The sequence below is a fragment of the Oryctolagus cuniculus genome, chromosome 5, assembly GCF_051225735.1.
Source record: "Oryctolagus cuniculus isolate XC-2025 breed Fujian yellow rabbit chromosome 5, ASM5122573v1, whole genome shotgun sequence".
In the NCBI taxonomy this organism is placed as follows: Eukaryota; Metazoa; Chordata; class Mammalia; order Lagomorpha; family Leporidae; genus Oryctolagus; species Oryctolagus cuniculus.
In genome coordinates this window covers 52,571,388-52,583,758 of record NC_142871.1, presented here as the reverse complement: position 1 = coordinate 52,583,758, position 12,371 = coordinate 52,571,388, and the positions used below count along the sequence as shown (strand labels likewise).

The 12,371-nt window shown below is 38.9% G+C and overlaps 1 protein-coding gene across 1 annotated transcript in view; it reads left to right on the top strand.

The window, feature by feature from the left end:
- NUS1 (NUS1 dehydrodolichyl diphosphate synthase subunit) overlaps positions 1-12,371 on the top strand; it is a 34,881-nt gene that overhangs the window by 9,602 nt on the left and 12,908 nt on the right. The window contains exons 2-3 of the mRNA XM_008263427.5: positions 8,041-8,166; positions 9,410-9,559. Coding sequence (XP_008261649.3) covers positions 8,041-8,166; positions 9,410-9,559 — 276 coding nt within the window. The remainder of the gene's footprint in view (positions 1-8,040; positions 8,167-9,409; positions 9,560-12,371) is intronic.

Below are 12,371 nucleotides of genomic sequence, written 5' to 3'. Positions count from 1 at the left end.
TGTACAATAAGGAAGTATCTGCTTTTATTGCGAGAGGTTCCTGGAAACTTAGAAAAATTCCATTCAGTGAGATGTCCCTTTATGTTTGTTATTGTTAGATAACTGTGTACTTGTAATTTAGTTTATTAAATAAGCATTGAACTTTGCTGTATGGAACATGCCTTAAGGGAAAAAGAGATGAGTAAGACAAACTTCAAAAGAATAACGGTTGTTGGTGGTGGGAAGTGGATGATAAACTATAATAAAAATTAACATACTTGTTTGTTAAAGAGTTTGAGCAAAATGTATGTGTGAGGGAGTGGAGAGGGTGAACTGAAGGAGGAACGGGGCACATCTGGTTGGCGAACTGGGAAAGCCTCTTGAGGGTGACATTTCATCTGGTCTGTAAATAATTAGCAGAAGTTCACAGGTATAGGCCTGGGAAGGTCACATAAAGGATGGGGACTGTATTATGGCATAGCTGCAACACTGGTGGTCCTGACAGTTCTAATTCTGATCCATCTCCCTGCTAATGCATAGAAAGCAATGGAATATAGCCCAAGTGCTTGGGTGTCTACACCCACGTGCGAGACCCAGAAGAAGCTCTTGGCTCCTGGCTTCTGTCTAGCCCAGCCCTGGCCATTGTAGTCATTTGAGGAGTGAACCAGCGGATGGAAGATCTCTGTTTCTCCCTCCCTCTCTGTAACTCCGCCTTTCAAATAAATTAAAATAAATATTTTTTTAAAAGGAGTTGAAGTTACTCCATTTATTTTTGAGAAACATAAGGCAATTCTGATTTGCTTGTATGGAGCAGTATAGAAAAATAGATTTTTTTCATAAATATAATTTCTCCATTTGAATGTGGAAGCATAGGCTGGAACATTGATGTAGACTTAAGTTCTGTGTTCCTAGTATACTGTGCATTTTGGGACCTATTGAAGATATGGAAGTTTTATGTGCCAAGATTGAAGATGTGCTCAAAGATTAATCTGGAAGTTAATCTAGTAGTATTTTTTTTTGAAAGGGCAGAAACACCCATTAGAAAGTGCTTGTCATATAAAGAAGGAGGCAATGGCTTGAAACAGTGGGAAGCTTTGGAGAAAAGGGATATGGATATAGGATACAATGCTGTAGAGGAACATTTGGGCTTAGCATATTAATATGTCATGACAGGCTTTGATAATAATGCTAAACAGTACAAAATATGTGGGTGACTGGGAAGGTAGTGATGCCTTTACTAGAAATAGAATATAAAGGAGATAGGCTATATTAAAACATCTCTGTTAAACTGCTTATATAGAGTCATGATTTTAAGTTACCTATTATCCTGTCAACCTTATACATTTACAGTTTTCATTTTACCTGTTGTCTTTAAGGCTTTGATGCATATAAGCTTTACACTTTAGTGCTATATTTTTTATTTCAATTTAATAAATGTCTTGAGACCTAACTTTATAATGTAAAGCTGCCAAAGTTTAGTTTTGTTCACTTACAGATGCTTATAGAACTCCAAGAGAATTAGGTGTTTGAATAGAGGGCAAATGTTAAGAACCAAATGATTGTGTTTCTACTTAAACTTTTAATGTTTTGTTAATCATAGATACATGTGCATAAATTTTAATTAACACATTGCATTAATTTATTGTTTATCATTGTCGCTCCCCGTCTTCGTAGAGGAGCGACACTGGACCCTGCCTAGGCTTCATATCCGAGTCACGGCACCATTATGTCGCTCCCCCTCTTCGTGGAGGAACGACACAGGACCCTGCGCTGTTCTTCTGTCTGCTCGGCCCTTCCCGGGTTTGCTGCTGGTTCTTCCCGGGTTGGCTACCGACCCTTCCACCTCCGTGGAAGGGCGGTTCCCCCTGCCACTTTCCCCACTTCCACGGGGGAGCGGCACACCGCCGGCCGGCTCTCTCGGGGGCTGCACAGGTGTTCCTTCAGATAGATGTTCCTGGTGCATGCCGTCTCTCTCCTCCTTTAAATAGTCCTCTTCCACCAATCCCAACTCTGCTGCCCACACGCCGAGTACGCTGCTCTCCTCCAATCAGGAGCAGGTCCTGCAGCTTGTCAAGTTGGTGAGAGGCAGCTGTGTAGAAGCTGTTTCCTCCTCTCCCAGCGCCATATTGTGGGAGAGCAGATGCATAGAATAAGTCTTAATTCCAGTAACTTAGTCTAGTCCGAGTTGCTCCCAGTTGCTCCCCACAATCATAATTACCTTTTTTGGCACTCCTCACTCCCCTTAAGTTTTGCACTTGAAATTTCACTTTGATCACCTTGCCCTTGTCCTGGCCCTTAGTGGTTTTAAAGTCTTGTGAGTGACTAGAATCAGAAGAAGGAAGCACATGGACAGAGAGGGCTGTGGGAGGAGCTCTAAGGAATAAACTTCATATAGGAGTGGAAAGAGGAAGAGGATTCAATGGAAATAAAGAAGAGGGCACTTAAGGTTGGAAGTTAAACAAGCTGGCATGAGGATAAAATTTTGAGAAGGAAGCAGGGTGGATGGTCATGGATGGTATTGCTTCCTGAAAATTGAGGAAGGTCCGAAAAAATTGAGAAAATGTAGCCACTGTTTTGGTAACTAAGATGATCATATATATTGCTTTAGTAAAGCAAGAGTTCTGAAAAAATTCCCCCTTCTGATATGTATACTAAGGTAAAGAATGAATTGATAAGAACTGAAGCATAAGTCTTTAAGAATGTTGAAGGATCAGTGTGATGTGAATAGGTAAAACAAGATTTCCTAGTGTTGAGTTACTAATAAATGAATAAATCTTAGTTTATATAGGCAATAGATTTGGTTACCATATTTTTAATAAACTCATATGTCTCAGATATAGAGTATTGTGAAGTTTGGCATTGTTTGGGAATTCATACTTTATTGTTAAAATATACACCAACATGTAGTCTAAATTGTTTTTTTTTTCTTTTGTGTTCCTACAGAGGTTATTGGAAATCTTGTAATTTTTATAAGCCTGTATCATGCATTTCTATGCTTTTTGTCACTTACAATGGAATTTTATGATTTATTTAGGAATAATGATTATATATATCCACATTTTATTACTATACCAATATTTCCATTCTAAACTGCTACTCAAGGGTGTTGTGACTCAGTTGGTTAAGCTGCCACTTGGGATACCCACATCTCGTATCACAGTGGCAGTTTGAGTCCTGGCTTTGCCGCTTCTGATCCAGCTTCGAGCTAATGGGCCTGGGAAGCAGTAGACAGTGGCCCAGGTATTTGCATTCCTTCCTCCCAAATGGGAGATCCCAGGTAGAGTTCCAGGCTTCAGTCTTTGACCTGGCCCAGCCCTGACTGTTGAGGGCATTTGGGTAATGAACCAGCATATGGAAAATTTCTCTTTCTCTCTCTGTCATTCTGCATTTCAAATGAATAAGTAAGTGTTAAAATAACAACAACAACAAAAAAGCTACTGTAATAGTCTCTGATATTCATCACTTTTCCATTGACAGTTTTGTTAGTATTTAGGAATATATTTTGGTTTAAATATGCTGTGGTTATGGGTGTTCCAGAGTGTTAGCTTTTATATTTTCAAGCTTAGAGTCTTTCAATTGTGGAGTCACATGTTAGCTCTCTGCCTTTTTCCTTATATCCCCCTCCCCCACTTAGCTTCGGAAGTGTTATTTATCATTTCCTGTGTATTTGGCTCTCTCACCTTGAGGAGGATTCCCAGCTGTGATGCATATCTCAGTCTCTGTCTTATGTTTTTCAGACTCTGTTGAACATTTGCTCTGTGTCAGTCACTGGTTAAGTCTTGGTGAGCAAAACAGATAATATCCCTACACATATGATGCTTATAATGAACTTTTTTTTTTTTTAATTTTTTTTGACAGGCAGAGTGGACAGTGAGAGAGAGAGAGAAAGGTCTTCCTTTGCCGTTGGTTCACCCTCCAATGGCTGCTGTGGCCAGCGCCCTGCGGCCGGCGCATTGCGCTGATCTGATGGCAGGAGCCAGGTACTTACCCTGGTCTCCCATGGGGTGTAGGGCCCAAGCACTTGGGCCATCCTCCACTGCACTCCCTGGCCACAGCAGAGAGCTGGCCTGGAAGAGGGGCAACCGGGACTAGAACCCGGTGTGCCAGCGCCGCAAGGCGGAGGATTAGCCTAGTGAGCCGTGGCGCCGGCCTATAATGAACTCTTTTTGAATGTTCTGTGACTCCTGTTTCTTAATCACTTTTATAGCCACACCCACCTAAATATTCTATCATCAACTGTCTAAAACTGAACTGTTTTATTCCTTCAAATCAGTTATTATTGGGGAATTTTCCCACTTTTATAAACCATTATCTTTTATACTGCTTGGGATTAAAGCTATGGAATTTCCTACATTCACTCCTAAGTAAATCATGTACTACAGTCTCTCACCTCTTCTTTTGTGGTGTTGGACTCTACAGTGGTCTGTTCCAAGGCCTTCTCTGTGCTGTGGCCAAGTTATATCTCCTCACTCTTTGATCTCATTTATATCAGCAGCATTCATTTTTGTGTTGAGCAAATGTTCCAGATTCATGCTTTTTTTCTTCAGCATTTTCCTCATCTGATATCCTCCCTATTTCCTTCTCTTTAACATCCTGAGTTTAGCTCAACTCAAGTTTTGCTTATTTTACAAAGCATTTCCCTAACAAAGGAAACTGCTTTTGTAACTAGTACACATGTACCACCAGCTTGACATTTGTATACCTGTTCAGCAGACTGCTATATTTTCTGTATATATCTGTGTGTACACACACACACACACACACACACTCCCTTTGTATCTATGGGGGATTGGTTCCAAGATACTAGCTGATTGCAAAATCTATTGACACCTGAGTCTCTTACATAAAATGGTATTTGTATATAATCCAAACATATCCTTTTGTATGTATTAAATAATCTCTAGATGACTTAATATCCCATATAATGAAAATGCTGTATAAATAATTATTATATTATATATTGTTTAAGGAATAATGACAAGAAAATAAAAACTCTGAATATGTTCAGGACGGAATAAATTTTTACAATATTTTTTGGTTTGTATGCTTTTGCATTTTTATTAATATAGTCAGAAAAGATTTTGTGTATTTCATAGAAAAAACTCTGAGGACATAACTATACTTCCCTTCCTCCCTCACCCCCCCTCCTTCTTTCCTTTTTTTCTCCTTTAATTTTTGCAATAACATAATTTCAACTCACAGGCATAATGTTCAACAAGTAAAAAATAGATCAGTGTTCCACAGGAGTATAGACAGGAACTAAAAACAGTAATAAAATCGTAAATTGTCAGTTTGATTCTTACACTTTTTTTGTATTTTTTTTGGTATTCTATATTAACTAGCACATATCAGAGAAAACATAATATTTGTCTTTTGGGGACTTATTTCACTAAGCATAATGGTCTTCAGTTGCATTCATTTTGTTGAAAAAGACAGGATCTCATTCTTTTTATGGCTGAGAAGTATTCTGTAATATGTGTGTGTGTGTGTGTGTGTGTGTGTATGTATGTATGTATGTATCACCTTTTCTTTATCCAGTCATCAGTTGATGGACCTCTGAGTTGATTCTATATCTTAGCAGTTGTGAATTGAGCTGCAGTGAACATGGAGGTAAAAATACCTCTTTTATATGCTGATTTCATTTCCTTTGGCTAAATTCCCAGGAGTGGAATGGTTGGATCATACAGTTTATCTATTTTCAGACTTCTGAGAAATCTCCATAGTTTTTTCCGTAATTGTTGTAATAGTTTACTTTCCTATCACCAATATATTAGGGTATCTTTTTCTCCATATCCTTGACAACATTTATTATTTTTTGAGTTTTGGATGATAGCCATTCTAATTGGGGTGAGATGAAACCTCATTGTGGTTTTTATTTACATTTCTCTGATGGCTAGTTATCCTGAGCATTTTTTTCATGTGTCTGTTGGCCATGTATTTTATCTTTTGAAAAATGCCTATTCGTGTCCTTTGCCCATTTCTTAACTGGTTTGTTTGTTGTTGAGTTTCTTGAGCCTTTTGTATCCTGTATATTTATCCTTTATCAGTTGCAAAGTTTGCAAATATTTTCTCCCATTCTGTCAGTTGCCTCTTTGTTGAGTGTTTCCTTTGCTGTGCAGAAGCTTCTTAACTTGATGTAACCTTGTTTTTCTAGTTTTGCTTTTATTGCTTGTGCTTCTGTAGTCTTTGCATATCCCAGTATCTCACAGAGTTTTCCAAATGTTTTCCTCTAGTACTTTGATCCATTGTGAGTAAATTTTGTATAAGGTGTAAGGTAGGGGTCTTGTTTCATACTTGCACATGTGGAGATCCAATTTTCCTAACACCATTTATTGAAGAGACTGTCCTTTCTCCAGGGAGTGGTTTAAACTTGTTTGTCAAAGATTAGTTGGTTGTAGATGTATGGATTAATTTCTGGCATCTCTGATTTGTTCCATTGGTTCACATGTCTGTTTTTCTGCCAGTACCAGGCTGTTTTGATTATAACTGCCCAGTAATTTGGCTTGAAATCTGATATTGTGATACCAATGACTATGTTTTTGTTGTTCAAGATTGCTTTAGCTATTTGGGAATAGTTTTTGTTTTTAAAAAATTATACAAGAGGCAGGGGAGAACCATCCTGGTTAACCCCTGAAATACCCCCAATGGTGAAGGCTGGGCCAAACTGAAGCCTTGAGCCAGAAACTCAATCCAGATCTTTTACATATGTGGCAGATACTTTGACTCAAACCCAGCCACTCCAGAAACTTGACTACTAGACCAAACTTCCTCCCTTCCTCCGTTTCTTTCATCCTTAGTTCCTTCCTTCCTTTTGTTATTTACATATTTTAATTTTTAAGCATAAATTGTTTTATTTGAAAGCCAGAGATCTGCCATCTGCTGTTCCACTTTCTAAGTGTCTTCAATAGTTGGGGATGGACCAGGCTGAAGTTAGGAACTCAGAAGTCAGTCCTGTCTCATGCTTTGGTGGCAGGAACCCACATCCTTGAACCATATTATATTGCCTCCCAGGGTGAGTATTAGCAGAAAGTTGGAATTGGGAGTGGGGCCATGATTTGAACCCAGGCACTCTGTTGTGGAATGCAAGTGCCCAACCCATATCTTAACCACTGAGCCAAACACACACTCTCCTGCATCTTTTTCTGGAATATTTTTAACCCATGATTGGTTGAATCTATGAATGTACAACCCATGAATAAGGAGATTTGACTGTGTTTGTGTATGTGTGCATGGGTGTGCGTGCGTGTGTGTGTGTGTTCTAAAACCATGTTCTGTTTTGCAGTTAATCTTTGAACTGCTTTGAAGTCAGGCATGACTGAGAGTACAGGATAGGAATAGCTGATAAAGATAAAAAAGGCAGTGGCTACCAGAAAGCTGTGTCTGTGAAAATAGTCAAGATTTGTCTTTTTTGTGTGTGTGTATCAGAGCTCTAGTATGTTACGTAGTTCCTTTTTCTTTATCAGTGACATGATGTTAAAGTATTGTGTTTTCAAAAAGTCAAAAACTTTTATATAATTTATTCTGTGCTTTGTTTTAATTAACTACATTTTGGTTTTGCTTAAATTTTACATAATTAGTTTTAGTTCCTCTCAAATTAGGGCAATAGTGTTTAATGCATGTGATAAATCTGCAGAGAAATTATATTAGATTGTGAGTCAGGAACATGCTATTTCTAGACACTGCTATAGTTTATAAACTCTTAGACATGCCCCTTAAGGTCATTGAGCCTCAGTTTCTTAATCTGTAGAAGTTTCAAGTAAATAAACTTTGAAATGTGTTTCTAGGCCTAAATATGTACCATATTCACATTCACATCACAGTAAGTACTTACCCTCTTCTATTTTTTTAAATTTTAGCTTACTTATTTCATTCTCAACTCTTGTATTAACTAAGTTTTATTGTCATATTTTCCTTTAGGATTCCTGATTTAGGATTAGTCATTACCGCTTTATTTGTTCAGTTCTGCTGGACCTAGTGTTGTTTTCACAACCAGCATCCATTAAAGTTTGAAGAAGATGAATTAACTTGATTGCAATTTACTTGCTTAGTTTTCTTTTTAAGGTATTTTCAAAAGAAACAATTCCAGACTGATGGATGAAATTTTAAAACAGCAACAGGAACTTCTGGGCCTGGATTGTTCCAAATACTCAACAGAGTTTGCAAATAGTAATGACAAAGATGATCAAGGTAAGCATGAATGTAAAATTGAATATGCAGCATATGAAGTTAGGTGTTTTACAATTCAAAGCAAGTCTGTTACTCAGTCCTTTATTCGTTCATTTTGCCCTGTTAGTCTTGTTCTCAGTATCTTTACTTAATTTTTATGTATTTATTTATGTATTTGAGCTGTAGAGAGAGACAGACTCTCATCTGTTCTCATCTAGTGGTTCACTCCCTAAATGTCCATAACAGCCAGGACTGGGCCACAGTGAAGTCAGGAGTCAGAAACTCAGTTCAGTTCTCCCTCCTGAGCTATCACCTGATGCCTTCCAGGGTCTTTATTAGTAGGAAGCTGGAATCAGCAGTGGAGTTAGAACTCAAACCCAGACAGTCCCATATGGGATGCAGATGTCTCAGTTGGCATCTTCACTGCTAGTCCAGACTCCCCACCAGTCTCAACATCTTTAGTCATCAGATTTAGACTTTTTCTCCTTTATCTTATTAAAAGATAATCAGAAAAAGATAAAATAATAACTCATGTAAATATTAAAAAGTGAACACATGATAAAGATTTTATTTAATTGGGCAGATTTTTTTATAACTCATTCAACAGATAATCCAAAGAACAGTCACGTTTATACATCAGGAAATAGAGTGAATATCTAAGTAGAGACAAAACTGGTTTTCCTGTGAGATGAGAGGAAAGATAATTGAACCTCTACCTGACAGGAAAGATAGTGCATTTTTATAGAAAAGAATTTTACATTATTATCAGTTCTTTAGAGTTCTGTCAATTGCAACATAGATCCCAGAGAATCAGAAATAGATAATGAATATGTGTGTATGTGTACACTCTAGACAATGCATACATTCTCCACTGAAACACAATTTTTTCTACAATCTTTATTTTTTCTTTTATTCTGTATATTACTGTTAATTTTGCAATGATTGTAGATGGAATTTTAGGTGAGTAAAAATCATCTACCTTATAATTAAATCTTCTATTTTCTGGAGAATTTAGCCACAATAAAAGGTCCTCTTGAGCCCTTTGAAAATAAGACAGTATGAAAATATATACATAAATGTGATTTGGGGTGCATCTGGCCTTTGAAAGGAGAATAGTTAAGTACATTTGATACTGAAATTGAAGGGTTTAAGTGATTCTTTACTGTAAGAACTTTCAAAACCTTAACTGTTTCTTTTAAAACTGGTTTTGACATACTTGGAAGAGAGTGTTTTTAAAAATAAATTTGTTTGTTTTTTCCTCCAGTTTTAAATTGCCATTCAGCAGTGAAGGTGCTGTCCCCAGAAGATGGAAAAGCAGATATTGTGAGAGCTGCTCAGGACTTTTGCCAGTTAGTAGCCCAGCAGCAAAAGAAATCCACAGATTTGGATGTAGATATGTTAGACAGTTTACTTAGTAAGTCATGTATGTGTATGTGTGTGTGTACATTTTAAATTTTATAACATAAAGATACAGTATGAAAGAAATATTAAGATCCTTTTATACTATAACATTTGATTTTGTTGTTGCTGTACTCTTCATACTTCTGAAATTTAAAGACCCACATGTAAAATGGTTTTGGGATAATGTAATTGTGGTCAGCTTACTTGTGTGAGGATTTCATGGTAAAGGAAAAGCCAGCCTGCCTGCCTGCCTTCCTGCCTTCCTTCTTTCCTTGAACTTCCTTTCCTTCTTTCCTTCTTTTTCCTTCTCTTTATTTTCTTTATTTTTGCAGTAAGGAGCATTCTTTTTTTTTTTTTTTTTTTTTTTTTTTTTGACAGGCAGAGTGGACAGTGAGAGAGAGGGAGAGACAGAGAGAAAGGTCTTCCTTTGCTGTTGGTTCACCCTCCAGTGGCCGCCCCGGCCGGCGCACCGCGCTGATCCGAAGGCAGGAGCCAGGTGCTTCTCCTGGTCTCCCAAATGGTGCAGGGCCCAAGCACCTGGGCCATCCTCCACTGTACTTCCGGGCCATAGCAGAGAGCTGGCCTGGAAGGGGGGCAACCGGGACAGAATCCGGCACCCCGACCGGGACTAGAACCTGGTGTGCCGGCGCCGCTAGGTGGAGGATTAGCCTATTGAGCTGCAGCGCCAGCCAGGAGTATTCTTAAAAATAGGACTTCTGTTAGCCTTTGTCTGTCTCAACCCCCTTTTTAGTTTGAACTTTCTAACAGGTTTGAACTTAACAACTTTTTGTGAGGCACTCCCAAGAATATAATCTTAGCATACATGACTCCTTTTTAAGTGTTTCTTTTTTTCTATTATGCTGTACCAAATATACTCCCCTGAATTTGGCATGTCATACCAAATATAGCTTTTTTTCCTTCAACTATTTATAAAGCCTTTTGTGTACTTACTCTTTCTAGAGCCTGTCCAGGAACTTTTAACTTCATGGTCCTTCTGCTTTCAAGCATTATCTTGAACCTTTTGCAGAAAAGCAGTCTCTCTAGCAAAGTCAAGTTCATGGATATCTTCTACAGCCATATGATCTCAGACATTGGTTTTTGTTCATTTACATAGACCCTCCATTTACCTTATTAATCATGCATTTTCTGTATCAGTTATTTACATAACTCTTCATTCTTTGACTCTTTTACTTTGGCGTGTCGATCATGGAACACAGAATCTGGCCTCTTAGTCTTACTAACTTCGTACTTTCACTGACTACTCCTTCCTTTACTCTTGTGTTCTTTACTCTGATGTTGTCTGTGTTCAGGCTTGCTGAGTGTAAAAGATTGTGTGGGCACTCTTACTAGAGATTACTGAGATGTTGACTGTTTCTTGGACTCTGTGAAGCCCCGGAGTGATTTATGAAGACATTCGAAAAGGTGGCCTGGAGCCCAAAGGTAGCCTTTAGATAGCCCATGGAAAAGAGCTGAAGTGTTGTACCCAGGTTTTGCTTCAGGGCTTGTAAATTCACAATAAATGAAATTAAGCCCAGTCCTTACATTAACTCATTAATCTGGGAGAAGCAAACACTCTACCATCACCCCAAAAAGTTCCCTTGTACTGCATTGGGTCCCCACATTGGTTGGTTGTCTTTCTGGAGATACTTTTGCCTTTTATAGAAATTTTATATCAAAGGAATCATATTATAGATAATCTTTTATGTCTTACTTTGTTAGCATAATAATTTTGAGGTTCATCAATGTTGAATGTCTTAATTTATTACTTTTGTTAATAGGAAGTAGTCTATTTTATGGATAGACCACAATTTGTTTACTCATTCTTCAGTTGATGCACATTTTATTTGTTTCCAGTTGTTGTTTTTTTTTTTTTTAAGATTTACTTATTTACTTGAAAGGCAAAGTTACACAGAGGGAAGGAGGGAGAGAGAAAGAAAGAGTGAGATTTCCCATCTGCTGGTTCACTCTCCCAAATTGCTGCAAGGACCAGGGTGGAGCAGGCTGAAGCCAGGAACCTGGACCTCCATCCAGGTCTCCCACATGGTTGACAGGGCCCAAGTACTTGGGCCATCTTCTCTGCTTTCCAGACACATCAACAGAGAGCCTGACTAGAAGTGGAACAGCTGGGACTCGAACCAGTACCCATATAGGATGCCAGCATCACAGGGGTGGCTTAACCTGGTTTACCACAGTGCTGCCCATTTCCAATTTTTGAATAACATTGCTGTGCTGTGACTGTGTGCAAGTCTTTGTGTGGACATGTTTCTTTCTCTTATTGGATAGATATTTAATAGTGGGGTTTCTGTGTCGTATGGAAGTGAATGTTTAATTTTTTAAGAAACCACCAAACTTTTTCAAATACGCTCTACATTTTACACCCCACTTGCAACGTAAATGGTTCTAGATTTTCCATGACCTTACTGTCGCTCCCCCTCTTCGTGGAGGAACGACACTAGGCCCTGCCTAGGCTTCATATCCGAGTCACGGCACCATTATGTCGCTCCCCCTCTTCGTGGAGGAACGACACAGGACCCTGTGCTGTTCTTTCGTCTGCTCGGCCCTCCCCGGGTTTGCTGCTGATTCTTCCCGGGTTGGCTACTATCCCTTCCACCTCCGTGGAAGGGCAGTTCCCCCTGGCCACATTCCCCACTTCCGCAGGGGAGCGGCACACCGCCGGCCGGCTCTCTCGGGGGGCTGCACAGGTGTTCCCTCAGATGTTCCCCCTTAGATGTTCCTGGTGCATGCCGTCTCTCTCCTCCTTTATAGTCCTCCTCCGCCAATCCCAACTCGGCTGCCCACACGCCGAGTACGCTGCTCTCCAATCA